Here is a 13,778-nt window from a genome sequence, read left to right on the forward strand (position 1 = left end):
CATTCAAAACGAATCAAGTTTAATGTTATTAGTCACTTGCTACAAAACTGACAATGAAGCATAACACATACACAGGCAGCGAGCTCGCCTTCCAGCAGGACTCAACCTCTCATTAAGTGCCTCTCCAATGGGTGAATAACTCCACACAGCACATAAAACACTTTGCAGTCGATGAACTTGTATACTGACTCTGGAGCCGGAGCACTCAGATGTGCCTACCAGCCAAAGAAGTATTTCAGCATTTTGGAAACTGTGTGGGGCCCCAAAGACGTCAATGGGACGTCAAAATGATACAGGAAATCCTTTGAATAAACCTCAGAGTTAAAAAAGACCCGTGGAACAGAAACCAAACCCCTGTGATAATTACAAAGGACTGCATGGCAAACTGCTGCATGTTTAAACAACCAGCTGAAAGCCCTCATGCAAGCAGAAGCAGATTAATAACACTGCATGAGTCTGCAAGTTCTGCACTCCGGTCAGGCAAACCGCAGTTTACGCACAGTTTACTTAATCAGCCTGTGATGATCAATTGCATAAAAATAATGTTAATTTAGCTCAAACCCATTTGCTTGCCAGGGTCGTCAGCTGGGCATTTGCTGCCAGTCACTTTTGGCTCTATGCAGTGCTAAAGCAGCTCAGATAAACACTTGCAATATAAATATGCTATATTTTCTCCTTTGTTTACAAATAAAGCTGTTGTAGTACCCCTAGTCAAATTACTTTTTTTTTTGTTTTTAGTTTAACGTATTGAGGAAAATGAAACAAAAAAATGTATAATATAAAAATATCACTGTTATTGGAAGAAAACCTTGTATCTTGTATATTTTGACATAATTTGAAAATACCTGTTGTCCTTTACATTGAGTGTAAATTTCTTGATGAATGGATTAAAGGAAATGGGCCAAAATGACTTGGGAAAAATTCTAGTTCCATTGACTTACATTAAAAGTAAAGTAAGTTTTTCCTTCTCCTGTAAAGTAACCATTTTGGAAATACAAGCTTTTCGTCTGACAACAGCAATACATTATATGGCCACTGCGGCAATTTATCAACCAATCAAGTTTGCATTTATAATGAGATCAATTTTAAGAGATGAGAAATCACCGTAGACGTTTTGGAAGTTCTAGATATGTCACTGCCTGACAAAAGCGTTTCAGTCAGAGGGAAAACAGATGCAGCTTTGCGTCAGGGCTCTGAAAAGGCCACTGTAAAACTGCTACACGGTTGAATATACATTAATGTCACATAAAACATGGAATATGTTTTACAAGCTTCAGATGCTAGCATTTAATTTAGAACAGCCAAAAAATATTCATGTGAATCACATTTAGTATAATGCTAACATACTACTAACATCTCATGAGAGTATCAGCAGAAATTAGCATCATCATACTGTTGATTTTGTCTTGTTTTTACAATTATGGCTCAAACTGAAGGCCTAGCTCTAGTAGTCGTGTTTCACAAGTGCATCAGACACAGCAGTGTTCCATCCATCCATCCATCATCTTCTGCTTATCCGGGGTTCTGGTCGCGGGGGCAGCATCCTAAGCAATGAGGCCCAGACCTCCCTTTCCCCAGCCACTTCCACTAGCTCCCCGGGGGGGGGGGATTCCGAGGCGCTCCCAGGCCAGCTGGGCAATATAGTCACGCCAGCGTGTCCTGGGTCTTCCTAGGGGTCTCCTCCCGGGTGGACTTGCCTGTGACACCTCACGAGGGAGGCGTCCAGGAGGCATCCTAACCAGATGCTCGAACCACCTCAACTGGCTCCTCTTGACGTAAAGAAGCAGCGGCTCTATTCCGAGTCCCTCCCGGATAACTGACATTCTCATCCTATCTCTAAGGGAGAGTCCAGACACCCTGCGGAGGAAACTCATTTTGGCCGCTTATATTCGCAATCTTATTCTTTCGGTCATTACCCAAAGCTCATGACCTTGTGGCTCAGCTCGTTCTTCACCACAACAGACCGGTAAAGAGCCTGCATCACTGCTGACCCAACACCAATCCGCCTGTCAATCTCCTGCTCCTTTGTACAATCACTCGTGAACTTAAACTCCTCCACTTGAGGCAAGAAATTATCCCCGACCCAGAGAGGGCTCTCCACCCTTTTCCGCCTGAGAACCATGGGCTCGGATTTAGAGGTACTGATTCTCATCCCGGCCGCTTCACACTCAGCTGCAAACCGATCCAGCAAAAGCTGAAGTTTATGGCCTGATGTCCCCAATAAGACCACATCATCTGCAAACAGCAGCAATGTGACCTTGAGGTCACCAAACCGGACACCCTCCGTCCCCTGACTGCGCCTAGAAATTCTATCCATAAAAATTATGAATAGAATCGGTGACAAAGGGCAGCCCTGACGGAGTCCAACTCTCACTGGTAATGAGTCTGACTTACTGCCGGCCATGCAAACCAAGCTCCTGCTTTGTTTGTACAGGGCCTGAATGGTTCGTAGCAAAGAGCCATGTACTCCCGAAGCACCTCCCACAGAATACCCTGGGGAACACAGTCGAATGCCTTCTCCAGATCCACAAAGCACATGTGGACTGGTTGGGCAAACTCCCATGAGCCCTCTAGGATCCTGGAGAGGGTGAAGAGTTGGTCCAGTGTTCCACAACCAGGGCGGAACCCGCACTGCTCCTCAAGAATCCGAGGTTCGACTATAAGCCGGACTCTCTTCTCCAGTACCCCTGCATAGACCTTACCAGGGAGGCTGAGGAGTGTGATTCCCCTGTAGTTGGAACACACCCTCCGGTCCCCTTTTTCAAAAAGAGGCACCACCACCCCAGTCTGCCAATCCAGTGGCACTGCCACGCAATGTTGAAAAGGCGTGTCAGCCAAGACAGCCCCACAACATCCAGAGCCTTGAGGAACTCGGGACAGATCTCATCCACCCCTGGAGCCTTGCCAACAAGGAGATTTTTAATTGCCTTAATGACTTTGGCATCAGTAATAGACGAGCCTATTCCCGTGTCTCCAGACTCTGCCTCCTCACTGGAGAACGTGTTGGTGGGATTGAGAAGGTCCTCAAAGTATTCCTTCCACCGCCCAATGACGTCTTCATTCGAAGTCACCACCGGGTTCGAGGATTACCACCCTGACAGGCACCAACTACCTTGCAGCCACAGCTACAGTCAGCCGCTTCAACAATGGAGGAGCGGAACATGGCCCATTCTGAGTCAATGTCCCCCACCTCCCCCGATATCTGGTCAAAGTTCTGACGGAGGTGTGAGTTGAAGATCAGGTTCTTCTGCCAGATGTTCCCAGCAAATCCTCACTATACGTTTGGGTTTGGCTGGTCTGACCGGCATCTTCCACCACCACCTGATCCAACTCACCACCAGGTGGTGATCAGTTGACAGCTCAGCTCCTCTCTTTACCCGAATGTCCAAAACACATGGCCGCAAGTCAGATGACACGACTACAAAGTCAATCGTTGAACTGCGGCCTAGGGTGTCCTGGTGCCATGTGCACTTATGGACATCCTTGTGTTCAAACATGGTGTTTGTGATGGGCAAACTGATTTGCACAGAAGTCCAAAAACTGAACACCACTCGGGTTCAGATCAGAGAGGCCATTCCTCCCAATCACACCCCTCCAGGTCACACTGTCATTGCCCACATGAGCATTGAAGTCCCCAGTAGGACAATAGAGTCTCCAGGAGGAGCACTTTCAAGCGTCCTTCCCAAGGACTCTAAGAAGGCTGGGTACTCTGAACTGCTGTTCGGTGCATAAGCACAGACAGCAGTCAGGACCCGTTCCCCAACCCGAAGGCATAAGGAAGCTACCCTCTCGTCCACCGGAGAAAACCCCAACATACAGGCGCCGAGTCGAGGGGCTATGAGAAAGCCCACACCTACCCGCAGCCTCTCACCATGGGCAACCCCAGAAAAGAATAAAGTCCAGCCCCTCTCAAGGAGATTGAACCCAGAGCCGAAGCTGTGTGTTGAAGTGAGCCCGACTATATCTAGCCGGTATCTCTTAACCTCGCGCACCAACTCAGGCTCCTTCCCCGCCAGTGAGGTAACATTCCAAGTTCCAAAAGCCAGTTTCAGCAACCGAGGATCAGAGCGCCAAGGCCCAGGCCTTCGGACACTGCCCGATCCACAACGCACCGAACCCCTACTACTGCACCTCCCATTGGGGGTGGGTTGATGGGAAGGGGGACTCATGTAACTCCTTCGGGCTGGGCCCGGCTGGGCACCATGAGTAAATGCCCGGCCACCAGACGCTCGCTGGCGAGCCCCTCCCCTAGTAAAAGGGGGCTAACAAAGTATCAGAGAAACAGATGGACTACAGTCTGAGGCACATTAGAAAATCAGATAATTAGACATATCTGGGGAATATTACATATTACAACTAATATTGCAATAAATAGATAACATTAGAATAATGTTATTGAATAAAGGTAACGATTTTACACATCATTGTTTTCATTTAAGCCTTTCCAAGTCTTGACTTATAGAATAATTGTAGTTATCATCCAATACCTGGTTTGGTTAATTAACACATTATGTTACTTCAGTTCAGTTCAGAATACTTTATTAGTCCAAAAAAGGGCAATTCATTTGCAGCCTTCTTGTCCATACACACGACTGTACATACACACACACACACATAAAAAAAACCCTTATATATGTCAGACACCAAATCCACATACATAGGTAAATACATCAAAGGTGCTGTAGATGGATGAAGACTCTAATTATATATGATAAATGGTTTTAAATAATGCACTTTGGTGCATAGTACTGCAATATATACAGGCCTTCAGGGCTCATTTTAAGTGGGATGTAAGGGGATGCCATTCCCTCACTCAATAAATATCAAAAATCATCCTCTTTATAAAGTTGCCATCCTCCATCCATCCCCTTTGTATTAATGTCATGTAAGTGAGATGTGGTTTTGCTAATGGTAAAATGTACCCAAACCATGGTACTCAAATGTGATTTTGCTGTTTTACAGATTAGAATTGCTGAGAGCATATTTTTGATTCTGTATGTACAAACAGGCAGTCAGAGCATTGCATATGGTGAGGAATACCTGAGGAGCCTTATTTATTCATTCATTCATTCATTCATTCATTCATTCATTCATTCATTCATTCAATTTTTACCTGTGCTAATAATAGCTACAGTTCATTACAAACTCTCTTTCCATATGTCAAAGAAGTATATATGCATAAAGACACCATAAAATGAATATATTACAATAGCTTTTTTCTGGTTAGTTCCATATAAATTAGGTTGCATTGAAAAAAAAAAAGAACTTACTGTTCTTTAATCTTCTCTTATTATTATTCTATGCTCAAAAATTAAAATGTTTCTCGTCCTGCAATTTTCTAACTAGAACCACAAAACTTTGCAGGATCGTAGGACCTGTACCTAAATTTAAGTAAATGTAAGGTGGCAGTCTATTTAAAGTATCAGTAAATTTACGGTGGTAGTACATTTAAGATGGCAGTGAATTTAAGGTGGCAATAAATGTAAGGTAACACTGAACTTACAGTAGCAGGGCAAATAAGGTAGCAATGAATTTAAGGAGTCATTGGATTTAAGTTACCAGTGGCATTGAGGGTAGCAGCGGTTTTAAGGTAGCAACGAATATAAGGTAGCAGGAGATTTAAGGTGGCAGTGAATGAGGTATCAGTGAATTTAAGGTAGCAAGAGATTTAAGATGGCGCTGTATTTAATATGAAAGTAGATTTAAGGTATCAGTGAATTAAAGATGCAATGAATTTACAGTAGCAGTGGATTTAAGTTGTGATTATGCGTTTTCAAGCCAACTTAAAGTTCATTCACAAACTTCCCCTTTCTATTTTCTTATTTGTTCTTTTTTTATGCCTCACCAGTTTAAAGGTGAAATGCACTTGATAAACATACAACCTACAGTAGTGTTATTGCTGGGATTGTGTACATTCCTCAGTCTGCTGGTAAAGAACAGCAGCCCTAATGCTTTAACTCGCCCTTGAAAGGGGCAAATAGACTCAACTACATCTTAATCAGCCGTTACGAATCACTTTGAGAGATCTGTGGGAAACACTTACATCATGCTAAGGCCTGGACCAGCAATAAACCAACAGAAGACTTGTTTTTCTGCTTTTCCATCTGGCTTTGCATTTAAAGTGTTCCAAGTGAAATTTCTGCAACAGTGACATTTCCAGCATGTTGTAGTGTTGCACACATTCATCTCACTGACTTGTTGTGTTGTATCACCTCGTGTTTTCCATGCAGCACCATGTGTAAGATAACTCATGAATTCCACTGATTTTCAAAATGTCTGCATATTTCAGTCACTGAGATGTGAAGAAAGCCATTCAGTATGCTTTGATGTGAAATGGTTCGTTGTAGAAAAACATACTGACTCAAATTTCTTCACAGTGGTGGTGATAGGGACCAGGAGTCACCATGTCTATAATACTAATATTGTATAATTGTATAATACTATAATTGTATAATATAACTAATGATGGTAAAATAATGTTACATTTGAAAAACTAAATTTTCTTTGGGTTTTTTTTCCTCACAACATCCATTCGTCATATACTTGTTTAAAAACAGTACATTTTCAGGTCAAAGCCTTCTCAAAATTATTATAAAACAATGTCTTTAATGTATTCATAACCATTTCATGTAATAACTTTCTGTGAGAAAGCTTTTAGAGGTGGACTTCTGGTTCCTATCACCACCACTGCGAACAACAGAGTCTAGAACAGAGCATTTAGCACCAGACCACTCTGGATGACTATATTTACATCTTAACCATTTAATTATGTATTTTTTTAAATTATGTATTTTACAGAAAAAACACATTTCTATCTGTCCATTTGTGTCACTAGTGTTAGCAGTCCTCATTGGTATTACACATAAGAAAGGTAACACCTGTGACAGTTTTAATGAATAACTAAAGCACAGTGGACTTACCATGTGCTTTCCTTCATAGATACTCAGAAAACAGGTAAAAGGAAGCCAAGTGATGTCATTAGTGTGATTTTTATTTCAAAATAAGAGATTTTTTGTTATGCAGTAACATGATTCCTGGGGGCTACAATTCATATATATATATATATATTTCAGAATACTTATTTGCCATTTGTTTTCTTTGTGACATTTCATTTATATATTTCATAGTCATGTAAAGATTACTGCAGTTAAAATAGCAGAAAAATATGTTTTTTTTACCTCAAAATATGGCCTCACCCTTCACCCCTCTTCTGGGGTGCTTGGAATTCTAGATAACATTTTAAAAACAATACTGCTAAATTGAGGCTCAAGAAGATGTAGTTATTCAAATAACTCATTGTTTTATTGTAAAATATAAATTATAACCCTAACATTTTTCAAGTGTAATATATCTGTAAATGCTAAGAAACAAAAATGGACATTTCTGTAGAATGACCTGTATAGGAAAAAAAAAAGTCAGTGGGATTCACCTTTAATGCATAAACACACACAGCTAAAAAAAATAATAAAGGGAACACTCAAATAACACATCCTAGATCTGAATGAATGAAATATTCTCATTGAATACTTTGTTCTGTTCAAAGTTGAATGTGCTGACAACAAAATCACACAAAAATCAATGGAAATCAAATTTATTCACCAATGGAGGCCTGGATTTGGAGTCTCACACAAAATTAAAGTGGAAAAACACACTACAGGCTGATCCAACTTTGATGTGATGTCCTTAAAACAAGTCAAAATGAGGCTCAGTATTGTGTGTGGCCTCCACGTGCCTGTATGACTTCCCTACAACACCTGGGCATGCTCCTGATGAGGTGGCGGATGGTCTCCTGAGGGATCTCCTCCCAGACCTGGACTAAAGCATCCGCCAACTCCTGGACAGTCTGTGGTGCAACGTGGCGTTGGTGGATGGAACGAGTCATGATGTCCCAGATGTGCTCAATCAGATTCAGGTCTGGGGAACAGGCGGGCCAGTCCATAGCTTCAATGCCTTCATCTTGCAGGACCTGCTGACACTCCAGCCACATAAGGTCTAGCATTGTCCTGCATTAGGATGAACCCAGGGCCAACCGCACCAGCATATGATCTCACAAGGGGTCTGAGGATCTCATCTCGGTACCTAATGGCAGTCAGGCTACCTCTGGTGAGCACATGGAGGGCTGTGCGCCCTCCAAAGAAATGCCACCCCACACCATTACTGACCTACTGCCAAACCGGTCATGCTGAAGGATGTTGCAGGCAGCAGATTGCTCTCCACGGCGTCTCCAGATTCTGTCACGTCTGTCACATGTGCTCAGTGTGAACCTGCTTTCATCTGTGAAGAGCACAGGGCGCCAGTGGCGAATTTGCCAATCCTGGTGTTCTCTGGCAAATGCCAAGCGTCCTGCACGGTGTTGGGCTGTGAGTACAACCCCCATCTGTGGACGTCGGGCCCTCATACCATCCTCATGGAGTCAGTTTCTAACCGTTTGTGCAGACACATGCACATTTGTGGCCTATTGGAGGTCATTTTGCAGGCTCTGGCAGCGCTCCTCCTGTTCCTCCTTGCACAAAGATGGAGGTAGTGGTCCTGCTGCTGGGTTGTTGCCCTCCTATGGCCTCCTCCACGTCTCCTGGTGTACTGGTCTGTCTCCTGGTAGCGCCTCCAGCCTCTGGACACTACGCTGACAGACACAGAAACCTTCTTGCCACAGCTCACATTGATGTGCCATCCTGGATGAGCTGCACTACCTGAGCCACTTGTGTGGGTTGTAGAGTCCGTCTCATGCTACCACGAGTGTGAAACCACCACCAACATTCAAAAGTGACCAAAACATCAGCCAGAAAGCAGAAAGGTACTGAGAAGTGGTCTGTGGTCCCCACCTGCAGAACCACTCCTTTTATTGATTGTGTCTTGCTAATTGCCAATAATTTCCACCTGTTGTCTTTTCCATTTGCACAACAGCTGTGAAATTGATTGGAATCAATGTTGCTTCCTAAGTGGACAGTTTGATTTCACAGAAGTTTGATTTACTTGGAGTTATATTGTGTTGTTTAAGTGTTCCCTTTATTTTTTTGAGCAGTATATATATATATACACATATACACACAGGAATACATGCATAAATACACACACACACACAGAAATACACATACATACATACACATAAATACTCACACATACAGAAATACATACACACCCTTATTAGTCCCACAACAGGGAAATTTCACTTCCACATTTAACCCATCCATGAAGTGAAACACCACATACACTCTAGTGAGCACACACACATACTAGGGGGCAGTGAGCACACTTGCCCGGAGCGGTGGGCAGCCCAATCTGCAGTGCCCGGGGAACAGTTGGGGGTTAGGTGTCTTGCTCAGGGACACCTGAGTCATGTACTGTTGGCTCTGGGGATCAAACCGGTGACCTTCCGGTCACGAGGCTGGTTCCCTAACCTCCAGCCCATGACTGCCCTCAAATCTGTACTCCAGGTGAGGCATACATACATACAAACATACACACACACATATATACACACAGAAATGCACACATACGTACACACACATATACAAAAAGAAATACACACACAGACACATATATACATGCAGAAATACACACACACACATATACACACACACACACACACACACACACACATATACACACACACATATATATATATATATATATATATATATATATATATATATATATATATATATACATACACACACAGAAATACACATACATACATACACACATATACACTCAGAAATACATACAAATACACACACAAATACACATACATACATACACACATATACACACAGAAATACACATACATACATACACACACAGAAATACACATATACACACAGACACACACACACACAGAAATAAACACATACACACACAGAGAAATACACACACATATACACACAGAAATACATACATACACAAATACACATACATACACACAGAAATACACACACACATATATACACACAGAAATACACATGCACACATATACACACACATACATACATACATACAGAAATACATACACACACACCGTACATAAATACACACATACACACACACACACGTACTCTCTCAGTCCAGAGACGCTTTATCACAGTGACCATATTGAGCTATAGTGTTGCCAGATGCACATGTGTTTGTTTATCTTAAATGAGTGTGTGTATTAACAATATTATTTGGACTGTATATGAGATAACATTGCATTACAAACTACAAACTCTCTCGTTTTTTTTCTCTTGCCCTCTTTCCTCCCTCTTTCTGTATTTTTCTACTCTCTCACACTTTCTTTCCCCTCTCTTTATCTTTTTACTTTCTTTTCCTCTATCTTCCTTCTTACTCTCTCTTTCTCTTTTTCTAATCATTCAGTCTCTTGCTATCTCTCATTCCCTGCCTTCTTCCTTTCTTTCTCACTTTATCCCCCTCTTTCGCTTACTCTATTTTTCTACTTTCTTTTACTCTCTTTTCTGTCTTTTGTTAATTCTCTAGTCTCTATTTTTCTACTGTGTCACTTTTACTCTCTCTCTCTCTTTCCCCCTTTGTCTTTTTACTCTCCTTTTTTCTTCTCTCCGTCTGCCGTTTTACTCTTTCTCTTTTTCTAATCTCTTTCTTTTACTCTCACACTCTTTTCCCGTCTTTTTACTCTTTCTTCCTTCTTACTCTCACGTTGTTTTTTCTCATCATTCACTCTCTCCCTCTATTATTCTTCTTTCTTTCTTTTACTATCATTTTACTCTCACTTTCTGTCTCTCTTTTTCTTCTTACTCTCTCTTTTAATCGTTCACTCTTTCTCTTTCTTCCCATCTCTTTTCTCCTCTATCATGTTGATCTCACTTTGTCTTTCTTTTTCTTATCTCTGTCTTCTTCCTTAGTCTTTTTCTAGTCTTTCACTCTCGCAATCTCTCCTTCTCTAACTGCCTTCTTACTCTCTCACTTGCTCGCTCTCCCTCACACACACACACACACGCACACGCACACGCACACACACACACACACACACACATACACTGACGCGTGCTGACGTCAAAGAGCAGCATCATAGCAGCCCTGCTGCTGCTGCAGCGCCAGCAAACAGTTGATTTCTTACTTATGGCTCCGTTTAATCAGACTTATATGGGTGTGGCGAGCAGTTAGACTTATGCCCAACTCACTCACTGGAGCGGCGAGATGTTCCCGGTATCTGGCCTGAATGTGGCCGAGATAGATGCGCCGTGGGCGATTTCCAGTTAAGCGAGTTAAGCGAGCAGCTCACATGAGCTTTTTCTGCAGAAAGAGCGCCGACCCTCATGTTCAGAGTCGGTCTGTTGTCCAGCGTTCAAGTCAAATAACTCTGTAAGACGTCCTGGCTCACCGCAAATATAAAACAAGAGGATGACCGACCCTGAGAAATCACTCCCCTCACGCCCCCCAGCAGACCCCTGACACACACTCACGCACGCACAGAAGCCGGAGACGACACACACTCCTCCAGCAGTGTGTCTCCGGAGGGCGGCTGGGCTCGGCTCCTTCAGCGGCAGCTCCGCGGAACTGCAGGCGGGAAAGAAGCGCGCAGGCTCGGCGTGAGCGTCGGCCAGCTCCGCGCTAGCAGACACTAGTTTTCCTCGCCACACGACGCTCCCCTGTTACGTGTACTAGCTTTTTTATACTGAGGCGAGTCATATCACTTCAGCGGCGAGGGGGAGTGTGTTCGAGTGTGTGAGTGAGTGAGTGAGTGTGTGTGAGTGAGAGAAAGAGAAAGAAAGTGAGAGAGCTCAGCGATATCATCGTCTCCTCTGCCGGACTTAGCAGCAGCGCAGCGCCGCCGTTCTCGCTGCTGGGATCGTTTCACCACTAACACTCGGATTGCCTTCTTCCTCAGCGAGAGCCCTTTTTCTCTCGTCTTCCCCCTCCTTTTTTAAATTTTGCTCTTTTGGTCCGACATGGAAGATGGTCCGCCTTCAACAAGCTGTTTCAGAAGGTTTACGGACTGTTTCCTCGGCTCAAGTAGGTACACTTTCTTTACGAGGCTGCTATTCTCCAGCGTTCTCGTTCGAATTCTTCCGTTCCACCTTAAACGGTGCAGCAGTTCCATTCTGGCGCCTCAGTCAGCTAATATTACTGCTGCACCATTTAAGGTAGAACGGAAGAATTCGAACCAAAAAGCTGGCGAATCAGCTTCATTACACTTCCACTATTTCTCACTGGCTTAGCTTTCCTCCAGCAGGGGTTTTGAATGCTTATTAATAGGCTGCCAGTTATAAACAGTTATAAACTTTAATTCAACTAAGCCGTGCTGCAGGAATTGGGCGGAGGCGGTCTTTGTGTATGTATGTATGTATGCGTGGATAAGGATGTGACTGAAATCTAAACAAGGCTGCCCAAGCTCCGAGAAGTTTATTAAGAGCACTGCACGCCTTAGAAAAGAAATACTACAGGATATAGTCCTGCTGCAGACTTTTCAGACTGTTGCCCAGTGGAATGTAAATTGGTCAGTGCACATGGAGGAGCTGCGAGCGCAAGTTGCATATGACAGCGTGATGATGGTGATGCTCTGCGCTGAGAGAGAGAGAGAGAGAGAGAGAGAAAGAGAGCGAGAGCGAGAGAGCGCAGGGTAGCACCGGCTTACTGTGCCCGTAATTAGCGCACTCACTCCAGCGGGGTTAGAGCTGTTAGTGCTGAGTGTTGCTCTGACCACCACAGAGCTGCTGCACCGCTCCCACTGATGGGCGCCTCTGTTTGTGTGTGCGCCTCTCTGGTAGTGTCTCGGTCCTAAACGCTGTCTCTGCATGACTGCAGCTGATTTTTTAGACTAATATTGTGTGCTACTTCCTCATTACTGGTGATTTTTTTGGAGTTTTAAGTTGCTTGTTTTGTTTTGTGATCACAGGAGTTCTCACACACATAGTTCCACATGTGATTAATTCTGCTGTTAATTCAACTAAATACTTTGTGTGTGTGTGTGTGTGTGTAAATTTCATGTGGAACAGACCAACAGAAATGGCCCAGAATTACTTGTATAATGAAAACAATATAAGTAAAGCAGGTTTTTTGCCTCACCTGTAAAGTAATCCATTTTGGAGATGCATGGTTTCAGCAGCGATTATATATAACAGTGTTTTTATCATTGTCATGATAAATTACATAAAAGCATACGGTAATGAGCATATTGTATATATCATCAGTACAGTTGTCTGTTCTAACTATCAAGTGTCAGAAAACAAATATCAAGACATTGTGTATCATAAAAAATAAATGAAGTATTGTGGTGTACATACACACAGATACACACTTTATGTATATATGTTTGTGTAAACAGACCAAAATATGTTTATGTATATGGCAATATTTACCGTTATAATGATAAATTACATCACTGTATGTATTGTGGATATCATAGTACATTGGCATTTAAATATCACTTTGCCAACTGCATGCATGGTTACAAATAAAGCATAATTTATTCTGTTTAATTTGATTCAGTGCAGCACAATGTGTAATATGTTCAATACAAATAATGGACTTTATAGTTTTTAATCATATTTTTAAAATGAGGGCTTACTTTGTTTGAACTTATCAGGTGTCAGATAAAATAAATATCATGACAGTGTTTCTTGAAGTATTATGGTGTGTGTGTGTGTGTGTGTGTGTGTGTGTGTGTGTGTGTGTGTACATACCACACAAGACATTTTATATATATATATATATATATATATATATATATATATATATATATAAATACAATATTATTTATTATTATTATTCCAGCTTGCTAACACTGTAGTTGAACATATTCAGAAGGTTATAAAGTGCTGGCCTCA

At 42.5% G+C, this 13,778-nt stretch overlaps 1 protein-coding gene across 4 annotated transcripts in view; it reads left to right on the forward strand.

Moving 5' to 3' along the window:
- pde10a (phosphodiesterase 10A) overlaps positions 1 to 13,778 on the forward strand; it is a 186,747-nt gene that overhangs the window by 57,013 nt on the left and 115,956 nt on the right. Inside the window, exon 1 of one of the 4 annotated variants that reach the window (XM_017694080.2) lies at positions 11,036 to 11,964. The exons of 2 other annotated variants lie outside the window; for them this stretch is intronic. Coding sequence is in view for 1 of the 2 variants with exons in the window: in XM_017694077.2 (XP_017549566.1) it covers positions 11,901 to 11,964 (64 nt within the window). In the remaining variant the exon portion in view is untranslated. Of the gene's footprint in view, positions 1 to 11,035; positions 11,965 to 13,778 lie in introns of those variants that run through there. One more of the 4 variants, XM_017694077.2, reaches the window with a different exon arrangement.

Source organism: Pygocentrus nattereri, chromosome 5, assembly GCF_015220715.1.
Source record: "Pygocentrus nattereri isolate fPygNat1 chromosome 5, fPygNat1.pri, whole genome shotgun sequence".
In the NCBI taxonomy this organism is placed as follows: Eukaryota; Metazoa; Chordata; class Actinopteri; order Characiformes; family Serrasalmidae; genus Pygocentrus; species Pygocentrus nattereri.